Consider the following 24,546-nt stretch of genomic DNA (forward strand, 5'->3'; position numbering starts at 1 on the left):
TTAATTTATTTATCTTTGGCTGCACTGGGTCTTCATTGCTGCACGTGGGCTTCCTCTAGTTGGACAAGCGGGGGCTACTCTTCGTTGCGGTGCGCAGGCTTCTCATTGCAGTGGCTTCTCTTGTTTCGGAGCACAGGCTCTAGGCACGTGGGCTCAGTAGTTGTGGTGTGCAGGCTCTAGAGCGCAGACTCAGTAGTTGTGGCTCACAGGCTCTAGAGCGCAGGCTCAGTAGTTGTGGCACACGGGCTTAGTTGCTCTGTGGCATGTGGAATCTTCCCGGACCAGGGATTGAACCCGTGTCCCCTGCATCGGCAGGCGGATTCTTAACTGTTGTGCCACTAGGGAAGTCCCAGAAAAGGGAATTTTGAAGCTAGATGGATCCTCAGAGTTCCTTTAAACCTAAATCCTCAATATATAGCCCCAAAGAAGCTGGTTTTCTCAAGGTTACAGGGCTGGTTGTAGACTGCTTCAGGATTGGGATCATAAAGTCAGCTGGGATCTCAGAGAGTTTTCCTTCAAGATGAATTCTCTGAGAAAGGAACCATCTTAGGCCAGAATCTTAGTAGAGATGAAGTTATCTAACCACAAGACATGGACACAAAGGGGGAGGAGGTGGCCCTCGGAGCAGAGGTGATACAGGAGGCAGACTTGGCCCCCTTGACCATGTTGCCTGGGTCCTCGCAGGTGAGGCCAGCATCGTATTTCTCCTATTCTTATCTCCTCCTCCACCTGGCTGGTGACTGTGTGGCATCCACAGGGGACATTATTTGGAGCAGGAAGAGGTGAGGCCTGCTGGTTTGTCTCCCTGGTGTTATGCAGGTCCCCCCTTTGTTTCATTCCTCCCAGCACCAAGGATTTCCTAGGACCCAGGTAGCACGAACTCAACCACCGAAGAGCTTTCTGTTGGCCCCTGAACTGAGGTTCCTCCAGCTCCTGGAATCCCCCACACCCTCACCCCACAGTTGTTTTACTGGGACTAAGCCCAGGAGAAGGAAAACAATGCGGAAAAGGAACGAATACAATCCCATTCCTCTGTAACTCAAAGCAAAACTTATATGGAACGCAAATGGAAAAAGAGATTTGATCTGGGAGTTTTTTTTCCAGAGTGGAATGCATACTGTAAGACAATTACTGTGGCTAGCATTTGTGAGTTAGTTGGTTGTGGGTTTTAACAACCATTTTGCTGACTTTTAGGCAACAAGTGTGAGTTTTCCTGTTCAATTAGACCTTTGGGAGTGCTCTTAAAATCCTGTGGAATCATCTGACTTCCTCTGGGAAAACACTGATTGGTGTTAACTTTCATCCTTTCCCTTTTGATGCCGAAGTAGACTGAAATACTTCCTGCTTTTCTAATATGTTCTTTTTCTTTCCACCATTCCCCCATCCCCAATGATTACAGTATTTCCAAGTACAAGGGACTAGTTGTGGAAAATTAAGGAATAGGCTCCTGTTACAGGCTCACATTTCTAAGGATCCCAAATGGGAGGCGTAAACGTGCTTTTAGTGAAAATGTGGGCGTGTTGAATAGCAGGGGCTGCAGAATTTAAATACCCTTGATAGGTTACAACTAGAAGAAAGTTTCCTCTTCTGTGTGCAAGTGTAACTATGTAATGAAAGAGCCAAGCATCCTTTAGACTGAACTCAAAGTTCATTAAAGCTGCTTAGTTACAGTCTGGAGCACTTGAATTTATATTTCTTTTTCTTTTTAAAATATTTATTTATTTATTTGGCTGTGCCAGGTCTTTAGTTGTGGCATGTGGGATCTTTGTTGCGACGTGCAGAATCTTTAGTTGTGGCATGTGAACTCTTAGTTGCAGCATGTGGGATCTAGTTCTCCGATCAGGAATTGAACCTGGGCTCCCCTGAATTGGGAGCATGGAGTCTTAGCCACTGGACCACAAATATTTCTATTTGATCTGAAGTGGCATTATAAAATATCTCTGTTATGCCAATGTCAAATTAGGAAAATACAAAATAGTAAACAAATTATTTTTACATTCTTCTTGTTAACACTTTAGAGAATTTTGTAAAATTGTGGCTTAGTGTGTTTATGACCCACAAATCTGTTTTTTATTTCGAATGTTAAAAGTGTACTTGGTTTACTATGGAGAACAATATGGAGGTTCCTTAAAAAAGTAAAAATAGTGTCACCATATGATCCAGCAATCCCACTCCTGGGCATATACCCAGAAAAGACCAAAGCTCTAATTAGAAAAGATACATACACCCCAAAGTTCTAAGCAGCACTATTTACAATAGCCAAGACATGGAAACAACTTAAATGTCCATCGACAGATGAATGGATAAGGAAGATGTGGTACATATGTACAATGGAATATTGCACAGCCATAAAAAAGAATGAAATAATGCCATTTGTAGCAACATGGGTGGACCTAGAGATTATCATACTAAGTGAAGTAAATCAGACACAGAAAGAAAAATACCATGTGATATCACTTATATGTGGAATCTAAAAAATGGTACAAATGAACTTATTTACAAAACAGAAAGAGACTCAGAGACATAGAAAACAAACTTACGGTTACCAAAGGGGAAAGCAGGGTTGGGGGGAGGCATAAATTAGGAATTTGGGATTAATAGATACACACTACTATATATAAAATGGATAAAAAATAAGGACCTACTGTATAGCACAGAGAACTATATTCAAAATCTTGTAATAACCTAGAATGGAAAAGAATCTGAAAAAGAAAAAAATATATATATACATATATATACATATATATATATATACACACACACACACATATATACATATATATGTGTGTGTGTGTGTGTATAACTAAATCACTTTGCTATACACCTGAAACATTATAAATCAACTATACTCCAATTAAAAAAATGTAAAAAATATTTTTACTTGGCCTAATTTATAGTTTTACTTTTAGGTTTAGCATGACAAACATTAATCTTTTTTCACCCTGAGCTTTTGTGTGTCATTATCAACATGGAACTTATGTTTGAAACAGACAGAAGTCGTTGGGTCTGAAACTCTTGGCATTAGATTTACTGGTTCAGAGATGCTGAGCCCCACAATGTTAAACTGAAACTGTAAGAGCCACTGGTGCAAATGGAATTTGGTTCTTTCTGGACACTCCGCAACTTGATAGCTGGAAGGCAAGGTAGCATAAATCTGTGGGGGAATGTGTAGGATTGATTGTTTCTTTTTGGTCTATAGCATGCTCCCCTGTTAGCTACTTTAACAGTTGCACATAAAGAAGCTCAACTTCTTTTCTGGGTATGGCCTCATATAACAACTCTTCAAAAATACAGCTATACATCCTGGAAAAGAGGATTTAACGGTGTCAAATGCTTCTCTTTTGTGCTAGAAAAGTGTCATCAACTTCTCCAAGTCTGATTTAAAATAGGTGAGGTTTTTGAACATTTATCCAATCAACATCGATCTCTGAGTTACAAATAGGGCTCAGTAAAAGAAAGCCAAATATCAGCTTTCCTACTGTTAGGAGGACAATTAATATAACTGATCAGAAGAATTTGAATACGTACAGCAGCCCCTGTGAGACTTAAAAAAAACAAAAAATAGTTGGAGGACTTTCCCACCTGAATTATCTGATAGAGAACCCGGCATATTTAGGAAGATAATTACATGACTATGGTGTGAAGAATTCAGATCAAATGGAATTGAATGAAAGACAAGATCATCAACAGCCTGGATAATTTACTTACCTGATGACTTTGCAGTGAGGTAATGTCACAGATAAGAATGCTTAACGCAAACCAAGTAGGATATTTCCCAGGCAGCATTTTGAAGAATTGTTTGGGATCTTTCAAGATAAAGGATGGCATAAGAGACATACACGAGACAATATGTGCACAGAATGTTAAGTAATTTTGAATGTTCTGAAAAGAGTTAAAAAGCAATGTGATGGGAAAAAAGTGATAATTAGGAGAAAGATTGGGATTCCCTGGTGGCGCAGTGGTTGAGAGTCCGCCTGCTGATGCAGGGGACGCGGGTTCGTGCCCCAGTCCGGGAAGATCCCACATACCGCGGAGCGGCTGGGCCTGTGAGCCATGGCCGCTGAGCCTGCGCGTCTGGAGCCTGTGCTCCACAACGGGAGAGGCCACAACGGTGAGAGGTCCGTGTACCGCAAAAAAAAAAAAAAAAAAAAAAAGAGAAAGATCATAGGTTGTGAGATAAAGTAGATTATTTGGAGCAGCTCCGGTTTTTCATTTTTTCTCTCATTCTGGAAAACATTGTTTTGAACTGGGGAAGGAGCCTGGGTCTTTACAGATTAATTTGTTTAAAAGTTTGCTTATTTTGCTTCTTTTGTGTTTATCAAACAAAGTATGGTAATAACTACTAATTCAAAATGCTCCATTCCTAGTTCTCAAAAAATTAATAAAATATGGACTGGCTCAAAATGTTGATGTCACATTGATCCTTAGAACTCTCCATCTGGGTCTAGCAGGGTACTTTCCTCTGATTAAAGACCAAAGAAGAAAATCCACCCCCTGAAAATCACATGATATCTTTGATCTACAAAGGCTACTTGGCATTTGTTTCTGAACCCTCCCTGTGCCTAGTTTAGTGCCTTACAAGTACAGAATAAATAAATGACCTAAATGTGCGACCCCAAGTCAGAAAAATAAAGGTGCTGAAAAGAGAAATCTAGGGAACCTGGGCTCTAGTATCAGTTCTACAAATTCAACTCAATTAAAAAAAAAAAAGGATTTCTTCAGCTCTTTGTTCTGTGTCAGGGATTGTGGTAAAACATCAAGCTGCCCATGAGGAATTCTGCTTCTCAGTAAGATAGCCTGGCTGTCATTTGGTAATGTGCAGGCATATACAATGTAATAGGATGGCAAAGATTATAGCTAGCAGAGAGGAAAAATAAGCACATTCATCAATGATCATTTTGTATCCACTTTAATTTCCAAAGCTATTTACCTAAGATTCTGCCTTTATTATCTGCCATTAGTGACATTGGATGTCTTCAAGTTTGCATTTCAGACCAGAAGGCCTCCCTCAAACTTTCACATGCTAACAGCTGTAATTAAGGTAGAAGGCCTTATTTAGGTAGTAATTAGCCTTCAAGACTTAAAGTGTAAACAGAATGCTAATTCATTTAGATAGTTAATTGGTTTTCTGGGTTAGAGATCTTAGCATGGCCTTCTACTTCAGCAATGATGTATTTGTCATCAACATACAGATAGTGTGTTGACTTAGTGCAGTGAAATTTTGCAAACTCTTGTTTGACTCTCAGAATTTTAGCTTTTAACTCTCTGGTAATGATGAATGCAAATGAATTTGAAAACATCATGAAAATATCAAGTAAAATTCTGTGGCAAAATCATTAACAGTTGACTTTTTCTTCATAGTTACAGGGACCATATGGCTCAATCTATTCATGTTATTCCAGCGTATGTATTCATAAATCCCCTTTCAAATTCAGGAATATCTTGGCTTGGAGATAAATTATGTGGTCACACTAATCATCATTAAAGATGATACAAAATACAGTGATTGCTGTAACTAAAGGTGTGGGTAAGATGGGTTACATTTTCCAGTGAATCCAATGACAGATGTTAAGATGCTCTCTACTTGCTGCCATAAAGAAAAGACGGTTAACAATTGATGTTATTAAGTTTTAAAAGTCATTTCTTTTTTGAAGGACAACTACGCCATCTGGAATTTTGTCACTGCCTTTACCAAGTTTCCTGGTCAACCAGCAACTCTTGCTCAAAAAACGACAGCAAAAAAATTATTGGATTTGATAACTGCGTGTCTTTGTGTAGTTGTGGCTCCTCTGCTGTAGATGAGTTGCATGGAAGGTGAGTCCGGTGTTTCACTTTTTAAAGTAGGTTTCTTCTTCTTGGGTACTCCAGATCATCACAGTACGCAACAGATGCTTAGGCCTTCTGCTAGCCATCCTTCCAACAGGTGCATCCAAGTTGACCTGTATACATAGTCCATATCATACTAATTCAACAGATATTTCATGAATGAAGTGGCTGGCACACAGGAGGCATCCAGATATATGTTAAAGAATAAATACCAACCTCACCTTTGACTCCCTGCTAGGTGGCACCAGCTAGGTGGTAGGAAGAGGGAGAGGAGAAAAAGCTCTATATAATATCAGGTAAGTTCTGCCTCCCAGGGGTTAACAGTCTCCAAGGGGAAGATGTAAATAAATAACGCAATGGAAGGTAAGGATCACTAAGTGACAGAGCATCTGTGAGTGGGAGGTAGAGCTCACTGGGGCTGGAGAGGAGGGGGTGAAGTGAGGCTTGAAGGAGGAGAGGTAGGTTTTCAAATTTAGGATTTTCCCCCAGTTCGGGGTTAACTCTGGCCCCAGATTGAGCCCCTGAAAGTAAAAGGGCCTTCTGTCAGTCGCTGAAACTGCACACAGTATCTTTTTTTTTTGGAGCTGGCTAACAACTTTCCCTTCACGATTGATGACTAATTCAAACGAGCATTAGCTCACTATGCAAATATGAATATTACAGTATGGCAATATAGAACGCTAAAAGCTACCAGTTTATTATGATTCATCTTAGTTGCGAAGTTGAAATCTCGCAGTAGCATTAAAAGAGAAGTGAGTTACAGACATATAGAACGGGTTGCCAAGGGGGAGGGGAGGTGGGAGAGGGATGGATTGGGAGTTTGGGATTAGCAGATGCAAACTGTTGTATAGAGAATGGATAAACAAGGTCCTACTGTATAGCACAGGGAATTGTATTCAGTGTCCTGTGATAAACCGTAATGGGAAAGGATATGAAAACGAATGTATATGTATAACTGAATCACTTTGCTATACAGCAGAAGTTAACACATGGTAAATCAACTATACTTCAGTAAAATAAATTTAAAAAGAAGTGAATTAGATTGTCACAATGTCATCCAAAATATAAATAAAATAAAATAATTTTCCCTTAAGCAATTTAAAAGCAGGAGGGCTTAATCGCATAGCAGTATTGACCCACAGAACTTAAAACGAACAGAACGTGCAGGTCTCACTTTAGTTTTGATTTTATTATTACTTTCTTTAGTGCACTGTTGCTCACAGCCAGCCTGTACAGCTACCAATAGGACCCGGGCCTCACCAAAGCCGACGGGCTCTGCAGGATGCACGCGTATCTACAACCCGCCCCCTGAGAAAGAAAGTCCGGCCCGGGCCACTCCGAGTGTGCGGAGACCCGCTGAGAGAGGGAAAGTAACCGGAGTCGGCTGGCTGGGCGGCCCCGCCCCCTCCCACGAGTTTCGCTGGGTGTCCGGCCCCGCCCCTTCTTTTATTCCGAGCGCGCAGCCTGGAGCTGGAACTTTGTAACCCGAGCGCGCTCGCCCTGCGTTCCTCCCCGCCCTGGTGCAGTCCGCGAGGGAGGCGCAGGAGGTGGGACCTGCGGGCGGGAAGACTCCGGACGCCGGCGCGCGAGGAGCGGGGACCCGGGAAAGCTCGCAGCCCAGAGGAGGAGCTGGAGGGGGAGCGGAGCGCGCGGCCCGAGAACCGGAGGCAGCGGTCCCGGCCGGAGGCGCAGAGGGGCGGCGGGGAGCAGCAGGGCCGGGAGAGTCCCGCTCGGAGCCGAGGCCGGGGGATCTGGGCTCACGGCCCCGAGGCTCGGCAGCTGCCGTCGCCCAGGAGCAGCAGCTGTGCTCGGGGTCCCGGCCGCGGCGGCCGCGGGAGGAGGAGCTGCAGCTGGACGGTGGCAGCTGGAGGAGGGGCCGCGCCGCCTGGGCTGGGCCGCGCCGCCTGGGCTGAGCCGCGCTGGGATGTCCCGCTGACCGCGGCAGTCATGCAGCCTTGACGGGGCGCTCGGGCGCGGGGACCAGCCTCGGGGCGCGCCCTCCCGGGAAGGGGCAACGGGCGCGGGCAGCAGGACTTTACCACCGACTCCAGCCCCGCTGGGTGCCCAGTCATCCACCATGGAGCCCGTGACCAAGTGGAGCCCCAAACAAGTGGTGGACTGGACTAGAGGTGAGCGAGCCTGGGGGGGCCCGGCGTCTCCGGCCCCGGGCATCGGCTATCGGGGAGCTGGGGTAGGGGGTGCTCAGCCCTTCCTGCAGGCGAGAAGCGTTGAGAGCGCAGCGCGGTGACAATGCAAACTTCATCCCAGTGGCTTGTGCGCCCCTAGCTCTTGTGCCTGCTTTCGGGGGTGCGAGTGGTGGTGGCAAGCCGAGGAGAGGCCCGTCTTTAAACCGGAGGCAGGGTAGGGGTGGCCTCTGTTGGAGGATGGGGGTCGGGGGTGCGGATCTCGGACGCGGGACGCCCTCCCTGCCCTTCCCGGCGCCCCGGTTGCCTGTCCCGGAGCGCAGAGGCACAAGGCGCCTTTGTGTGGGTGACTCCCCTCGGACGTCGTCAACGCCGCCTGCCCAGAGCAGTTCGCAGGCGTGACGAGGCGGTTGGACAGGTAAAGGGAGACCCCGGCGGCTCGGCGAGCCTCTGTTTTTGTCGGAGAGGGAGAGAGGGCAGCGCAAGAACCAACACTTAGGCATTCGCGCCGGCGACGAGCCTTGAGCCAGACTCCCCGGGCCTCGGCGACTTTCGCTCCGGGAAGGCGCCAGTACCCCCCGTGGCGCCGCATTTTTAGGCCATATTTAAACCCGGGGAAGAAGAAGTCTAACTGTTTGGAACCTTTCCCCTGAGTTATGCCGTCATTTGGAATGAGGAAAAGCAGGGGGTTGGTTGACAGGCAGCGGGTGCTGGAGCAGGGGTGCGTGGAAGCTTGGACCCTGAGCTGTCGCGTTTACTTTTAAGTACCTGCCAAGATTTCGAGGGAGAAGTGACGGAGGTTCCTCAAGCCTCTTTGAACCCTTCCAAGAGCACAAGCCCTCCAAGAACAGCTAGTGTTTTAATGGGTTCCTCACCCCCCTCCCAGCTCAGCATCTCTGTTTCAAGTTACTATTTTTTTTTTTTTTTTTACTTTCTTCTGTCTGCTCTTCCAGGTGAGAGGAATGGTGTCCTTTCTCAATAATAATAACTAGAATTGTATAGCGCTTTACGGTTTGCTAAGAGCTCTCTCTCTGTTATTGCCCTTGGTCATCAGTAAGCCTGAGAGGTAGGTAACACTGGTAAGATCAGGTTGTCTTTCTAACTGTCTCACCCATGGCTGCGGCATCACAAACACTGGTCATCTCTGCATCTCATTTCTCATGCCTGCGTAGTACACACAGACCACGTGGAATGGGATGTCCCAGATGTATGGGAGGCATGGCACGTGTCAGCGGGGCATGTCTGACCATTTCGTGCTCCTTTGGGCGAAGGGACAGGATACATCGCTCCTGAGAAGAGGTTTGCCCAGGGACCAAAATTTCCTGGGCTCTTACTTAAAACAAACATGAAAACACCAAGTACTTGTACACTGAGTAACATGTAAACAGCAATGTCACAGCTTGATACGAAACATAAACTTAAAAAAGCTATGAAGACCCAGATCCTATTTTGAAATGGTGTGTGTTCCCCCATTCAAGATACTACTAGGTCCCCTGTCTAGCGACTTGCCCAGTCTGAGTTGGTTGATCTATTTTACCAGTGTATCCATCATAGAAGCAAACTAAGAAACTGATGACTTCAGCGGTTTTTGACCTCAAGAGCTGCTTTGTCCAAAATGGTAACCAGACCACAAGTGGCTCTTGGGCCCTTGAAATATGGCTGGTCCAAATTGCCATGTGCTGTAAGTGTAAAATACACACTCGTGTGAAAAACAGCATATAAACTATCTCATTGCTAGATTTTTATACTTATTACATGTTGAAATGATAGTACTTTAATATATTGGGGTAAATAAAGTTTATTACTAAAATTAACTTCAGCTATTTATTTTTACCTTCTGAAAGGTGGCTCCGAAAAAATTTAAAATTACCCAGGCGGCTGACTTTTGCAGCTCACATTGTATTTGTACTGGACAGTACTGCTCCCGAGTAAAAGAAAGGGTTACAATTTATCACTTCGGCTTTTCTGAGCTGCTGCCAGCCTAGTTGATAAGGTACAACCAGAAAACCAGTAACAGGCAAACAGGGAGATTATGGAGTGAGATCTTCACACCCTCAAGATTTGTGTCTTTTTTTTTTGGTCCCTCTTGGGATTGGGAGAAGAGAAGCATAAATTCACATCCTGTTATGTTTGTTTAGCATTTAAATCAGAGCAGATTAAACTGTTTTTGGTATCCCGTGCCTTGACATTGTGACTTAGTTGAGGTTGCTTTCACCCAGGGAAAGTTTTCTACTGACCTGAAAGAGGAATTATGGGTGGTTCAGTATCTTGGTGTCTGGAGCATTGGATACTGATTAGGTTACATACCTGTGGGTAGTACAGGCAACTTTATACAAAATTCATGTGCTCTTTTGGACCCTTAAGTACAGCCTCATAGAATGACCTGGATACTTTTTGTGTTAGAATCTAGAGAAGATAAAAGGAGGAAGTGTGTGGTGAACTCTTAGACGAGAGGCTACATTCTCCCAAATTGGGTGACACGTTACTTCAATATTTCTCATAGTCATGATGTGAAAATATTGACTTTTTCATGAACTATTGGCTTATGCAAACTTGTTTGCTGATAGAACTATTTTTAGCTGTCTTTGCTAACCTCCCTGCCCAACCCCCATTTTATAAATACATCCTACTGATAAGTAGCTCTTCTTGTAGATTGCCACTCTTGGCATTGCGTGAGTGTGGCAGTGGTGATCGTGACCACTGTAGAAAGCCTTAGACTTAAAACTGTCTAAATCCGGCCACAATCTCCAACTTGCTCTCATGTTGATGTTGTTAGGTAGATGCATATATTAGGAAAAAGGTTGCTGTCTACAGAATGAAGTAATTCATCTGGCTTTTATTAGTAGTAGTATTTTATTATTATGATGATTTTTATTTGTATTAATCACTAGCTCTGTCAACACTAGTGTTATAGTATTAGTAGGTCCTCAGTGCGTGTTAGCGCAGGTCTAAGCATTGTACAAGTGTTAGCTCATTTAAATGCGTAAACACGCTTTGAGGTAGGGACTATCATTTCCAATTTGCACTTGAGCACACCGAGGCACAGGAAGGTTAAGTACTCTGACCAGTGTCACACAGCCATGAAGTGACAGAGCACCGTTTGACCCCAGACAGTTTGGCTTCATTTCCTTCCATCTTCTTGGGAGGTTCTTCCCAGGGTCACCCCCAGAGGACACTCAGCATCTTCACCACATTGACAAATAGACCATCAGGATCCCTGTGATGAGTTATAGATCATGTGTTAGTGGAGGAGAGTCATTCGCTGTATGTGTGTCTTATTCTACCTATTCCGTATATGTCAGGAAAGTTATTTGTTAATCAAATTAATTCATAGTCTGATGGCACCTTGCCTTCCAAATGATTTGGTGAAGGCTTTTGCAAAGCAGATGAACTTGTATCAGGCAAGAATAGGGTCAGCTGCGTAAAACAGAAAACCCAGTTTTTGGTGGACTCTCCAAATGAAAGTTTTGATATTTCCTTGGAAAAGAAGTCTGGAAATAGGGAATTCAGGATTGTGTGGGGTTTCCGTGGTGCCATCAGGACTCCAGGCTCCTTCTGTCATCCTGTTCAGCCATTCTGAGCAGGGGGCTGAACCCTTTATACCAAACACCTCAGTGCAGGATGGGTGCTCCACCACCAGGATCATATTCTTGTTCCAGGCTGGAGAAAGGAGACCCAGAGGAGACAAAACACTGGTGGTAGCCAAGTCTTCCCCTTCAAAGAGCTCTCCTAGAGGTTCCATCAAATGACTTGGCTTACATCGTAGTTGCTACAACTGTCACGTGATTACCTCATGCTACAAGGGAATCTGGTCACTGTAGTTTTTTTTTTAAGTTTCGTACACTGTGGCCTTGAAAAAAATTTGGAGTTTATTCAGTAAGGAAGAGGGGGAGAATAGATATTGGTAGGCAGCCAGTAGTGTCTGACATACGGTAATTTACATGTCCTGATACTCATAGATCAGCTCTCAAAGTAGGACACATGTCACAATTTCCCACTTCCCTCAAGCCCATGGGTCCGCCTTATTTTAGAAATAGTGTTGTATTTTCATCCCTGTTACTTTTTCTTAGGTCAGAACCTTAAGCTGATTATGAGGTCTTCGTCTCTAAGCCTGATTTTTTTTCTTGTTATATTTAATATGCTCATTTCATTTACAAAGATGTTTCATTGACAACAGTTAATTGCAACTTTATGGTAAAGAATTAAATTAAAAAATTCACATCTGGAGTTCCTTGTAATAATGGGAAAAGTTGGAAAGAGTCTGGCTTAAAGCCAAATCATTCTAAGCTTGATTTAAATATTAGAAGTTGCATCATAAAATGCCACGTCCCAAGTTGTGTTTCTGCTTTCAGGCCATTGGGGGAGTGTCTTCAGCAAGGAGGAACGGTTACTGGTTTGTTCCTGCAGCCCCGTCCGTCCAGCCCTTGGTCATTGATTGGTCTGCGACGGACAGTCTCGAAATAAGTGTGTGTGTTGTTGGGGGAGCACATCTATAAAACCAGCTTTAGTCCCAGAACATAAGTATCTCTGGCCACCTTCTGGTGCTGCCAGTGTGGTTAATGTTTCCCCATCACCAGCCAAGAGGAAGGGAGCTTTCTTGTTTGAGGTCTGAGCGTGTGCTCGGGACATCTGCTCATTCTCTATATCTGGCCTTGGGCACTACTTTTCTCCTGATGTGTCTGTAACATGTGGCAGGTCAGCAGTTTTAAAGTGTCTCACTATCTGGTCACAGAGGAGCTGGAGTTCTCATGTTAACTGTAGAGATCTTGTTCGTGGCTGGTCAAAGGCCAGTTCTTTTTGTCATTCTGATTCCAGTTAGGTTGTCCTTCTTCCTTTAGCCACTAGGGTCGCTGAAAAAGGGAGGCCGTTTCTTTTGGCAGTTGTAGATCCACCATTTGGCTATAGGTCAAGAACTCTTTTCTTCATTCCAATTTCTTGCCAGTTCTATCTCCTGGACTCCAGCCACAGAGTTTTCTTAATCATAATAATAGAAAAACATTCATTGAGGTATTTATTATGTATCAGACACTGGGCTAAGTGCTTTATTTAGACTCCCTCAGTTACTCCTCAGAAAACCCAGGTGAGGTGTGCGAACAATTATTAGCCCGTATTAAAGGCGAAGAAACTAAAGCAGAGACAGGGAGTCTCTGGTCTCGCGCTGATAGGCGGTGGTGCTCTTAAATGCTCTCCTCTCCTCCATCACTTCATTGCTCCCGTGGCTTGTACCAGGCATTGGAACTTAAAGGTGAGAGTGTGGGCTCTGGAATCAGTCTCTGGCTTTGTATCCCGGTACCACCTCTGCCTGTGTGATCTTATGTAAGCTCTCAATAAATTACTACTTGTTTTTATTGCTTCCTCTCCTCTTTTATCCTATAGCTCCAGGACATAAATTGTTCTGAGCCGCATGGTCTGTCATAAGGTTGATTCTTACCATTCAGGGACACCAGTCAGTGCCGTGGAGATTTCCCTGCCATTTGCCAACCACTCAGAGGACCTGGGGTGGGACTTGCAGCTGGTCAGGAAGGTTCTTTGGTTTTTTGCTTTTTCTATGTTGGTATTTTATTAAATTCTTTACATATTATACTCACAACGATACTATTGCACCCTCTGTGCAAAGTAAATTCTAGGTGTATCTAAAGCTTAATTATGAAGAGCAAACTTAAAAATATTAGAACAAGTATACGAAGGACTCTTAATTCCTCTTAGGCAAATTTCTTTTAAAAATACTAAGAAGCAGAAATAATAAAAAGTGACGAGACATACCGATGCCCAACAAGTATATGAAAGGATGCTCAACATCACTAATCGGGGAAGGTTCTTGGTGAGCTGAGTGGTAGATGCCTCTTGCCAATATCATGAGCCCTCTTGGGGTAACGAAGTTCAAACCGTATTTTCTCAACTTTTTTCTTATAGTCACTGGACTTCCAGTGAGCATGGCGTTAGGACTGGCTCTTGCTTTGGACTGTTGACCGCTCTGTGGCACCTGGTCCATGGCTAGTGGTACCCGCGTCTCCTGGGAGCTTGTTGGAGATGCAGAAGCACAAGCCGGCTGACTCTGCATTCGAACAAGATCCCCTGGTGATCCATGTGCACATTGCAGCTTGAGAAGCTCTGCCCTAGCAGCCACTGCAAATGTGTTTTCGCACTTCACTGGTAGGTCCTGCTATCTGATCTGACATGGGCTCCACCTATTTTATTTAAGTTCCCTGGTGACGACACTTGACTTGGCCACTAATTAAAACAGAAAAGCAATCTTAGGGTGTGTGCTTATATTTATATATTTATAAGCACCACCTAGCGACAACATCAGGTGATTCTCTGTAAACTAAATGAGACATTTCCCTTAAGCTGTCTTCCGTATTTCTTGGGATCTGAAGAGTTCTCATAACAATCCTTTTTTTTTTTTTTAAGCCAAGTAGGAAGAAGGGAGTCATGGGGTGGTCAGTGGGCTTGTGTGGTTGAGGTGTGTTCTCAGGATCCTTAGGTGGACTTTGGAGGATGAGCTGGGCTTTTGGCCAGCCACATGGTCCTGTAGTCTGTGATTGCACCGGGTTTATCAAACTTAGATGATTTTGGGGGGAGATTTCATTGTTGCTGGAAAGTGGCACTGAATGTCATTCAGGGCAGTTCTCAAAATTTGGAAGTACATGCTGTGCCGAGGCCGGGTGTCTGAGTTCTGTGTCGGTGGAGATTGGGAGGTGACCTCTCCTCGTTCAGGCCTCACCTGCACGCTTCCCTTTTGCGTCCACATCATTGCGGAGAGCTGCGGGCACCTCAGTTCTCTGTCTTGCTGTTTCTGTGTCACTGCCTCGATGTTTGTTCATTCCTAGCCTGTTGTGTTCTAGCTCTGGGACATCCATGTTCTCACCTCCTTTTCCCTCTTTGCTCTCATTTTGTGAGGTTTCTGGTGTTTTCACCACTGGTATAGCCATTAGCTAGGCTTTAAAGCAAGTTTTATTTACACAGGCTCTTCCATATTTGTTCGCATTTGATATTTTCACAAGCCCGAGAGGAGCACAGTGAAGGCCCAGTGAGGATAGAGGCTTTCGTACATGAAATGAGTTGTCCAAGGTCAGAAGGCCAGGAGTTGGGACCTGACTCCACAGGCTTCTGTCCTCTTGTTCTGTGCAGCCCCTGGTTCCTCCTCTGGTCAAGGTGGTGCTTTTCGTTCTCTCTTCATCAAGTGTTGGGAGGGGCAACTTCAAAGAACTTTTGACTTTTGTGTTTCCTGATTATCCCTTCAGGGTTTACACTCATGGGCTGCATTCCTTTTCTTTCTCTTTCTCTTTCTTTTCTTTCTTTCTTTTTTTAAATTACATAGCTTAAGCAGGGCCCTGCGTATTCTGAAGCTGACCTTTTAGCATTTGAGACACTTCTTGCCAGTTATTTATTTTTATTGTAGTTTGTTGACTGTGTTGTATTGTTTCAGAATGCTACTCAGTAATGAATCATTTCTCTTTTTGACTCTCTTAATCTAATTTTTATTTTATCTTGAGTGTCATATGGCAGATTTTTTGTCTGGTACAATTAACATTTCTATTTGGTGGAATCACATCCATCCATCCATCCATTTAACTTTCTTAAATGATTATTATGGCTTCATTTCCTGCTTGCCTTTGATTCTTCACGGCATTTTCATTTTAACTGCTGAGGGAGAGATTGGGCATGGCGAATAACACACAGGCTTTGGAATAAAATAGAGCTGGATTCATATTCTGTATTTTTAAAAAAAATTTTTATTGAGGTGTAGTTGCTTTACAACAGATTTTGTATTTGATACTAACCGATTTGAAAACTTAGTAAAGTATCTTAACTTCCCCAAGCCCGCCTTAGGTTTCTCATTTGTGAAATGTGACTGATAATTAACTCACAGTGTTTTTGTTAGAATTAAAAGAGGTAACGTAGGGAAAGCATTTTGCATAATGTACGGCATATAAATGTTGACAAACTCATTATTGATTAATTCATAATAACTCCAAGTTAATATGTAGTATAATTGGATTATTGTTGCTTAAATATTTAATGCTTCTGTGTCACCTTTCACGTGTTTACTAATAATTTACTACAATTCCATCCTTCTCTGTATTGGTGGATAGGTGGTGAGTTAAATTAACTCTACCTTTTGTTTTCTCCTCGTTGTTTCCTTGGACACTTTTCCCTCACTTCCTTTGAGGACCTCGTATGTCCTGGAGGAAGGTGGCGCCATGGAAATGTTTAGTAGTAGTTCTCTTGGAGACAGCTTCAGAGGAACACTTTCCTTGATGACAAATTCCACCCTGTAGTAATGAGAGAGTTTCATTCATTCAACAAGTGATTACTGAGGACCTACTAAGTTCCAGGTGTTGTTCCAGGTGCTGGAAATCCACTGTGTTCTAGGTGCAGGGTTCCAGCTGGGTCCCTCCTTTAATATGGTAGATGTGGGGATGACAAACAAAAATACCAAAACCACCACCACAACGAAGCAGATGAACAAGAAAATATTCGCTAGTGATAAGTGCTAAGAAGAAAGTAAAGCAGAGAGGTGAAGGAGAGTGGCCGGGTGGGAGACTTCTTTGGATGGTGTCATTGGGGAAGCCTCTCTGAGAAGATGACACTGGGTATGAATGACAAGAAGGAACCAGCCATTGGAAAATTAGGGGGAAGAGCACTGTAGGCAGAAGGCACAGCTAGTGCAAAGGCCCTGAGATGCAGATGAGCTTGGAGTGTTTGAGGAAAGGAAGTGCAGTGGAGTCATGAGCAAGGACAGTGGGGATGTGGTGGGTGGGGTGAGAGACACAGCTGTCAGATCATGGAGGGTCTTATAAGTCTTGGACAGGCATTTGCAACATTTTCTAATCATGAAAAGCAGGGGAGCAACATGATCTGATTTGGGTTCTTGGGGCACAAATGAGTTTAGGGAGCCCAGATGGAAGGCATTGCAGTATTCTGGAGATGATAGTGTCTTGAACGAGGGTATTGGTGGTTCTAGCATTTGTGAAGCCAAGTTCTAGGTAGAGTTGGTTCACTGATAGCTTCACATCCAGATAATTTAAAAACTGTATTTGTGGGCTTCCCTGGTGGCGCAGTGGTTGAGAGTCCGCCTGCCGATGCAGGGGACGTGGGTTCGTGCCCCGGTCCGGGAGGATCCCACATGCCGCGGAGCGGCTGGGCCCGTGAGCCATGGCCGCTGAGCCTGCGCGTCTGGAGCCTGTGCTCCGCCACGGGAGAGGCCACAACAGTGAGAGGCCCACGTACCGCAAAAAAAAAAAAAAAAAAAAAGTGTATTTGAACTTGGGGTGTAGATTCATTTTTTGCTTTCTCTGCCAGGGTTAAGAGCTCTCCCTGCCCTTCCCTCATCCCGATTACTCTCTTGTCATTTAAAAGGCAGAGCACAGTCTGTCTTTCTGCGTTCACATGCTTTGTTTACATCATTGTTCTCTTCTGGCACATTTTGCAGGGAGCTACAGTTTCTGAAGCTGTTTATTCATCTATGAATAGGGTTTTTGTGAAAGTGGACTTAGCCTAGTTTGTTTTCTTTGACATCAGATGGCTGATGGAACAGTTTTTAACCTGGGATCAGAAGGGCAGATGCAGTTGTGTTTACTAGAGCAAAACAGTTCCTTAGAATGCACATCAGTAGTTGTCAAAATTAGAAAATTTTTTTATGAAAATGAAAAATAGTTGAGTCAAAGGAACTGGTCAATAGATCTAATTTAAAATACTTTGCTCCGCTGATAGACTGTCCTAATTTTACTTTGGAAAATAGAGTCACCATTTTTTGATTGAATAGATGGTATTTTGAGAAATTTCAACAGGTAGGAGTTGAACACATTCTTTTTTGTTTTTCAACACTCAGTGCATCACTTATCAACAGGGTAGGAGTGAGTGGGAGAGAATCGAAGGTCGGTAGGTTTATATTAGAATAACCTAGAAACTTTACAACACACACCTCATATCACCCCCTATAGGGAGAGTATCTTTCAGACTTTTAGAGGAGAAACCCCTACGTGTCATCAATCAGAAAAGGCAGTGACTGTGGTCATCTGAATCATGCTTTCCTGAGGAAAACCTTTTAGTGAAAAGAAACACTCTATTTCCTATTTTCAGAGATTTGCAGCAGAAGGGAAATTCAGTGCTTTTGGGTTTAGAAGTGGATGTGTGTGTACATGAGTGTGTGTGTGTGTGTGTGTGTGTGTGTGTGTGTGTATGTGTTTCTAACTTTAACCTGTGTTAACAGATTTTCATGTTCTCAGGGTAATTTTATATTACCGTGTCTTAGGGAGAATCAAGTCAAAAGTCTACCTGGAATATGACCTTTGAAACAGGAAAACTAGCTTAATGTGTAGAGTGGAACAGATTTCACGAGGCACCATCTTAACATGGATTCCAACTGGAGTCTTAAACTAACCATGAGCAGATGACAGAGCTGTGAGTAGCGTTTATGAAGATGGCTGTCTACACTAAAGCCTAAAATTGTTGGTAATAAGTGTTAAATAAAAAACACAAATACTGCTTGTGAGTAAGACATCTAAAGACAGATGGTATGAAGTGGTTTGGTTACAAGCACCCCTAAGCCAAGTTGAAGAATCTCATCTAAAACTGATGTGTAAAGAAAGACTCTTTTTGGAGGTGGAGAAACTCTTTGTTCTTATTTGGCACCATGTAATCGGGATACTTAATGAGCACCTGTAAACCTATGACAATTGTCCCTGACTCTTGATGTTTTTAAACGGAGATTTTCAAGAAACCCTTTTCCCAGCCACATGTCTGTGGCTCAACATCTTGTCACCGTTGTTCTTGAATTTCCTCTTTTTTTTTTAGTGTTTGCAAAGTGTAATCTACTTTGTTTTAAACAAATATACACATTTAAAACCTAGATCCTGTTTTAATTTGTCAGTTTTGTAAAATATTTTATTCAAGTATAGTTGATTTACAATGTCGTGTTTAATTTCTGCTTAGGGACAGCAGAGGGACTCAGTTATACATATATATTGATACATTCTTTTTCATATTCTTTTCCATTATGGTTTATCGCAGGATATTGAATATAGTTCCTTGTGCTATACAGCAGGACCCTGTTGTTTATCCATGGACCTTCCTTTTTCAACATTACAGCTTAGACATGTAAATTCTCAGGCCCCATCCCAGACTCACAGAATCAGAAACTCTGGGGGTGGGATGCAGGAAGCTGTGGTCCCTCAGTGATTCTAGTGCTGGCTAAAATTCGAGGACCACCAGTCTATACCACTCGTGTGGAGCCTAGAAAAATAAATAGTGTATGTCAGACCATCCCCCATAATTCTTGTCTGCAGTTGGTTTTCAGCTAATACATAGTGATTGGGTAGGAAGGAGAACTTTTCTAGTAGGGACAGTTGTTGCATATTTCAGTAGGTGCATTAATGCACTGAGGTCTGTAAGTGTCCTTCCCACAGAGTGGGCAGGGAAGAGTTAAAAGCCTTTGTCCCCATGGGCTCCTAGACAGCTGTGCCACTCCAGGCCCAGGGGACCCTTTTGTTGTGTATCTCTGTGAGTGTTCAGCCCCAGGAAAACAGAATGAGGGGAATGTTTCACCGCCTGAAGGGACCCGTTTAGGTTTTGTGTGGAATTTCCAGGCCTCGCTCTCATAGAAGAGTAGAATGTGACACCCCGTCCCCCGTTCCATTTTGAGGGAGAGTGGATAGTTGTTCTCTTTCACGTAGCACTCAGGTTTTGGCTTTGAACAATGCATGCAGATGCAAAGGGAAATGAGAGGAAGAAAAAGCAGAAAAGAGAAATACTCAGAGTGGCAAATATGCTGCAGTCCAAGGTGAAAAGCTCTTTGGTTTTAGTTCATGGACATCGGATCAGTGCAGATGGAGTTTGAGAGTTCCCCATTCCCTCTCCACCCCACCCCGCCCTCTGCACAGTCAACAAAGGCCAAGAGAGTCCAAAATAAAAAAAACTGCTACAGAAGTGAACATTGAGGACTGGGAATGGCCCTGAGACTTGCAACAAGAGTTGCAAACTTAGACGCCTACAGCGGCCAGGAGGCAATGTCAGAAATTGAAATGTAGGGGCAACTGAGACAGTAGGGAGTGGTGGAGACTGTGGCGAACCCAAAGATACATGGACTGCTCAGTTTCTGCTGACTGTGGACCTACAGTTTCTAGAATCTTATGCTTCTTTGTTGTTGTTCTTGTTGTTTTCAAATGAAGTTGGGTGTCTGTATTTCTCTGTGACATTTTCCAGTTTTTAGAAATCTGTCAGTTTTTCTTTGGTATAGGCCAAGCATAACATATCTGTGGGCTAGTGTGTTGATTCCCACTGTGGACAGCTGTGGTCAGGTTTGTCTTAGTGAGAAACAGACATATGATATGTGAATACAAGTAGCCATAGAGCAACTCATTAATTATTTAGTAAATCTGTTTCTTCACCTATAATTTCATTTTGCTACTTAACTAATTACCTTATTTCTAAAATTGTAACATGTAACTCTCTGCAGGTATTGTTAAGCCAGAAATACCAATACCTTGTTGAACCCAGCAGGCCATTGAGTAGTTACTCTTCAGTGTAAAAGCAAGAATTTGGCTTCTTCTGAGTGAGTTTACTTTGCCACTCACTGGCTGTGTGGTATTGGTCCCTGACAGGAACTGTTTCTGTTTGTACAGAAAGGTTCTATGTATAAAATAAAGCATATACCTTGGAAATAAGGTATATGCTGCTAACTTCCGTGCTGGCTTGTGCGGTCCTGTTTGAAATAGTAATTTATCAGTTTACTCAAGGTCTTTCTATCTTCCTGGTGCTCTGAATTGGGAGACAAAACAAACAGGAAAAGCACTAGTTTTAATACTTAAACTGGAGTGGTACTGACCCCAGGATACAATCTGCAAAAGTTCTCAATAAAAATCTCAGAACGTTGGGCTTCCCTGGTGGCGCAGTTGTTAAGAATCCGCCTGCCAATGCAGGAGACGCGGGTTCGAACCCTGGCCCTGGAAGATCCCACATGCCACAGAGCAACTAAGCCCGCAAGCCACAACTACTGAGCCCATATGCCACAACTACTGAGCCCACATGCCACAACTACTGAAGCCCACGAGCCACACCTACTGAAGCCTGTGTGCCTAGAGCCCATGCTCCGCAACAAGAGAAGCCATTGCAGCGAAGAGTAGCCCCTGCTCGTTGCAACTAGAGAAAGCCCACACTCAGCAATGAAGACCCAACGCAGCCAAAATAAATAAACAAATAGATAAATAAAGAAATAAATTAAAAAAAAATTTCAGAATGTTTTAACTTTTCAGCTTGTTTTGTAAGTGAACAGTCCATATACGTGTCTGTATTCACATACACACATATAAGTATACAGACTATATTTACATATATATATACATGTGTATATTCATTATGGATGATATTTTGTTAAACCTTCATGAGGTGTTTCTTTCAACCATTTATTTCCTTTAGAAACTTAAAATGAAAAAATATATAGATTTCCTTTTTAGTACCAGTTCCTCTGCTTCATGCTAGGAGCAAAAAGATGAGATGTAAACAAAGCCTGCCATGAAGAAGCACGCTCCTTGGTCGGGGAGGCAGCAGCTAGCAGGTGACATTTACTGAGATTTCTTACGTGCTCGGCCCTTGCTATGGCTCTTCGTGAATTATGTCGTTTGGTCCTCACAATACTTGTTTGACAGCAGCACTTTTATCGTCTTCATTTCAGAGTGAAGGAGGCCAGGCCCCGATCCTTCTGAGGTTGTGTACACAGTAGATGGGGTTTGAGTCAAGAAACGTTTGATTCTAGAACCTGACCTTACCTGGCTGCTGTTGGGTAGGCACCGACGTAAGTTCGTCCTGATAATAAGTTTTGAGGGCAAGAGGAGAACACTGACGTTACTGACAGTATGGTCTGAATTGCTCTACTTAAATTTAACCTGTAATTTTACCACTCGATAAAAATAATTGTAGGGAATACTGTATCTATATTTTTTCTCTTTTTAATATTTGATAGGGTGACTGGAAAGGGAAGAAGAGGGATTTAAAAATATACTTAATAGGGATTATGCACTTTTGGATGGTCACTTAATGTTTTCAAGTTCTAGTTTTGCCTAAGTTAAATTTCCGAGGTTGTATGAATATATACGTACAAAGACTAGAAGGAAATATATTACAATGCCAGCACTGGTTCTCTATGGATGATGGGATTAGAGATGGCTTTTGTTCTCTTGTTTGTACATTCTAGGGTAATCAGATGATTTTTCTACTGTGTTCAGAGCCAGGGCTCCTTTCTGCTTGGCCTCATCCTTAGGCTGCTGGGGACTCAGAAAGGCCATAAAGGGCCACATGGGAGAGAATGTGGGACTTACTTTCCTGTCTTTCTCTCCAGGATCTTGAACCCTTAAGTTTGGCAGCCTTAGCAGCTCTCTCTTACCTTCAAACTGCTAGCCCATCTTTAAAAAAATTTCCTTTTTACTCTTACGGGTTGGTTTGATATGTGGTAAGCCAGCATAGCCAGATGTGTCCAGCCATGTTGCTTGAATGCAAGACGTAGGGTGTTGGCACTTAGATTTTAGTGGGCCTGAGAGTCACTCACTAATAAGGATCAAATGATTCCCGGCCCTAACTCCCCAGAGCCTGCTGCCGTAGGTGTGGGTGTAGGTGAGGCCCTGGGTGCTGGGTGCTTAGCAGGCAGCCCGTGAATCTTTTTCAGGTGTTCGTTGGACCACAGTTTGAGAGCCACTGACTTTTAGGAAGTTTGTACTTAATTCAGTGGATAATGGAGAAATGATAGAGGGGTTTGAAAGGAGGTGTGTTGCTGGCAGAACTGTGGGATGTAGGGAGGGCTTTGCAGGCAGGAGTGATTGGAATCTGAGAGACCAGCTCTGGGAGGCATTCAGGGTGGTCTCTTGGAGATAGTTGAAGAGGCCTGAGTAAGAGCAGGGGCCTTGAGAGAGACAGAGACGGGGGAAGGGCTGCCGATAGAGGCACCACCCATGAGTGTTCCAGAAGCCTTGGCAGGGTCTGCATGTGAGCGTGGAGAGAAGGGGACTTTCATGTCCACGGTTTGTGCCTCGGTGCCTTAGCATGGCAGTACCATTGAAGTGTGCTGAATTCCAGGAGGAGCTGCTTTGCAGGTTCGAGAGTGAGCACACCTTGCGGGTAGCAACCTCAAAAGCCGTTCTAGTTTGTAGAGGAGACATCTTGCATGGTACCAGCATCTTGCATGATTCAAATACTTCAGAAAACTCAGTGCCCTCTCTCACTGCAGCACTCTGATTGTCTCATGTTTTAATGAGGTATAAATATCATGCAGCTTGGCACATGGAATGTGTTAAAATAGGAGAGTGTTAGCTGAAATTCAGGTCCTCCAACTTGAGTGTGAAATGATGCAATACACATGAATATGGCACCCTGAATTATTTCTGTACCTCGCAGTCTAAGACATAGAACACACAGTGAAGTAGAGAAGGTTAGGGTCCTACAGGAAGCTTGTCAATGGAGATATAAGATCAGTGCTGCTAAATGCATCGTGGAGTAGTCCCTGCAGTCCTGCCCAGGGCTTAGTGAGATCAGCAGTTCTGGCTGCAGTCGCTTTGTGGGATGGGGAGCCGTCTCCCTGAGATTAGTGCCTCCTTTAGGTCATACCGGCTGGGAGAGAGCCAAGGGTGTGGAGGGCTCTTCCAGGGCGCGGCGCTCAAGGGGGTGGCAGGTCCGTCCTTCACAGGCATGATGGGGCCCGTTTTCTTGTTCGTCATTGGCCCATCCAACCCTTAGAAGTAGCTGTGATTTCTTCTGTGAGTTTCAGGTAAAGTGAACAGATTCTTAATAGGATCAGCTATAAAACAATAGGTGATTTTTCGTATAACATCTCCCCGGTATACTGCACAGCTGACGTTTCCGTTAGAATTTGCTCATTTCTGGGACTTCGCTGGCGGTCCAGTGGTTAAGACTCCTCGCTTCCACTGCAGGCGGCGTGGGTTCAGTCCCTGGTTGGGGAACCAAGATCTTGCATGCTGCACGGCGCGGCCAAAAGAAAAAGGTTTTTTTGCTCATTTCTCGTCTGTGATTTTTAAAGTAATCCTAACTGCACAACCTGGCATTCTGAAATGATGCGCTTGTCTTTCACGTTAATTCGGGAAACGAAGTTTTGGATGAAGTAGTGCACCAGGTCACATTAGGAGAAATAGGACTAACTCTTCGCATTTAACTTGTCGTCTGTTAACTGGAGTGCCCTCTTAACTGACACTTCCACTAAGTCTGATGAAAGTAGCCAGTCACCATGCATTCATTCAGCAGTGCCTATTGAGTGCTGACCCTGTACCAGGAGCTGTTCCGAGAGAGCTGAGGATACAGCAGTGAACAGAAGAGGCGGTAAGTAGTTCCTGTCTTCCCGGATCTGACATTCTAGTGGGGGTTGACACACAGTAAGTAAAACTCGTAGCACGTGGATGTAGTCCATGTTGCAGGCAAGGGCCATAGGTGGATGCAGGAGGGAAGAGGGGCTGCAGCGTTAACCGGGATGGCTGGGGGAAAGCTCTCAGTGAGCACTCGGCCAACAGGCAGAGGGATGTTCTTGGCAGAGGGAACAGTAAGTGCAAATGCCCTGAGACAGGCCAGGGCCTGA

General features: G+C 43.9%; 1 protein-coding gene across 6 annotated transcripts in view; it reads left to right on the top strand.

Moving 5' to 3' along the window:
* The first annotated feature begins 7,758 nt into the window (after positions 1-7,758).
* CNKSR3 (CNKSR family member 3) overlaps positions 7,759-24,546 on the top strand; it is a 100,134-nt gene continuing 83,346 nt past the window's right edge. Inside the window, exons 1-2 of one of the 6 annotated variants that reach the window (XM_032650825.1) lie at positions 7,914-7,955; positions 13,884-14,123. Coding sequence is in view for 2 of the 6 variants with exons in the window: in XM_032650822.1 (XP_032506713.1) it covers positions 7,904-7,955 (52 nt within the window). In the remaining 4 variants the exon portion in view is untranslated. Of the gene's footprint in view, positions 7,956-13,883; positions 14,124-24,226; positions 24,294-24,546 lie in introns of those variants that run through there. The other 5 variants (XM_032650822.1, XM_032650824.1, XM_032650827.1 and 2 more) reach the window with 5 other exon arrangements.

This window comes from Phocoena sinus, chromosome 12, assembly GCF_008692025.1.
Source record: "Phocoena sinus isolate mPhoSin1 chromosome 12, mPhoSin1.pri, whole genome shotgun sequence".
In the NCBI taxonomy this organism is placed as follows: domain Eukaryota; kingdom Metazoa; phylum Chordata; class Mammalia; order Artiodactyla; family Phocoenidae; genus Phocoena; species Phocoena sinus.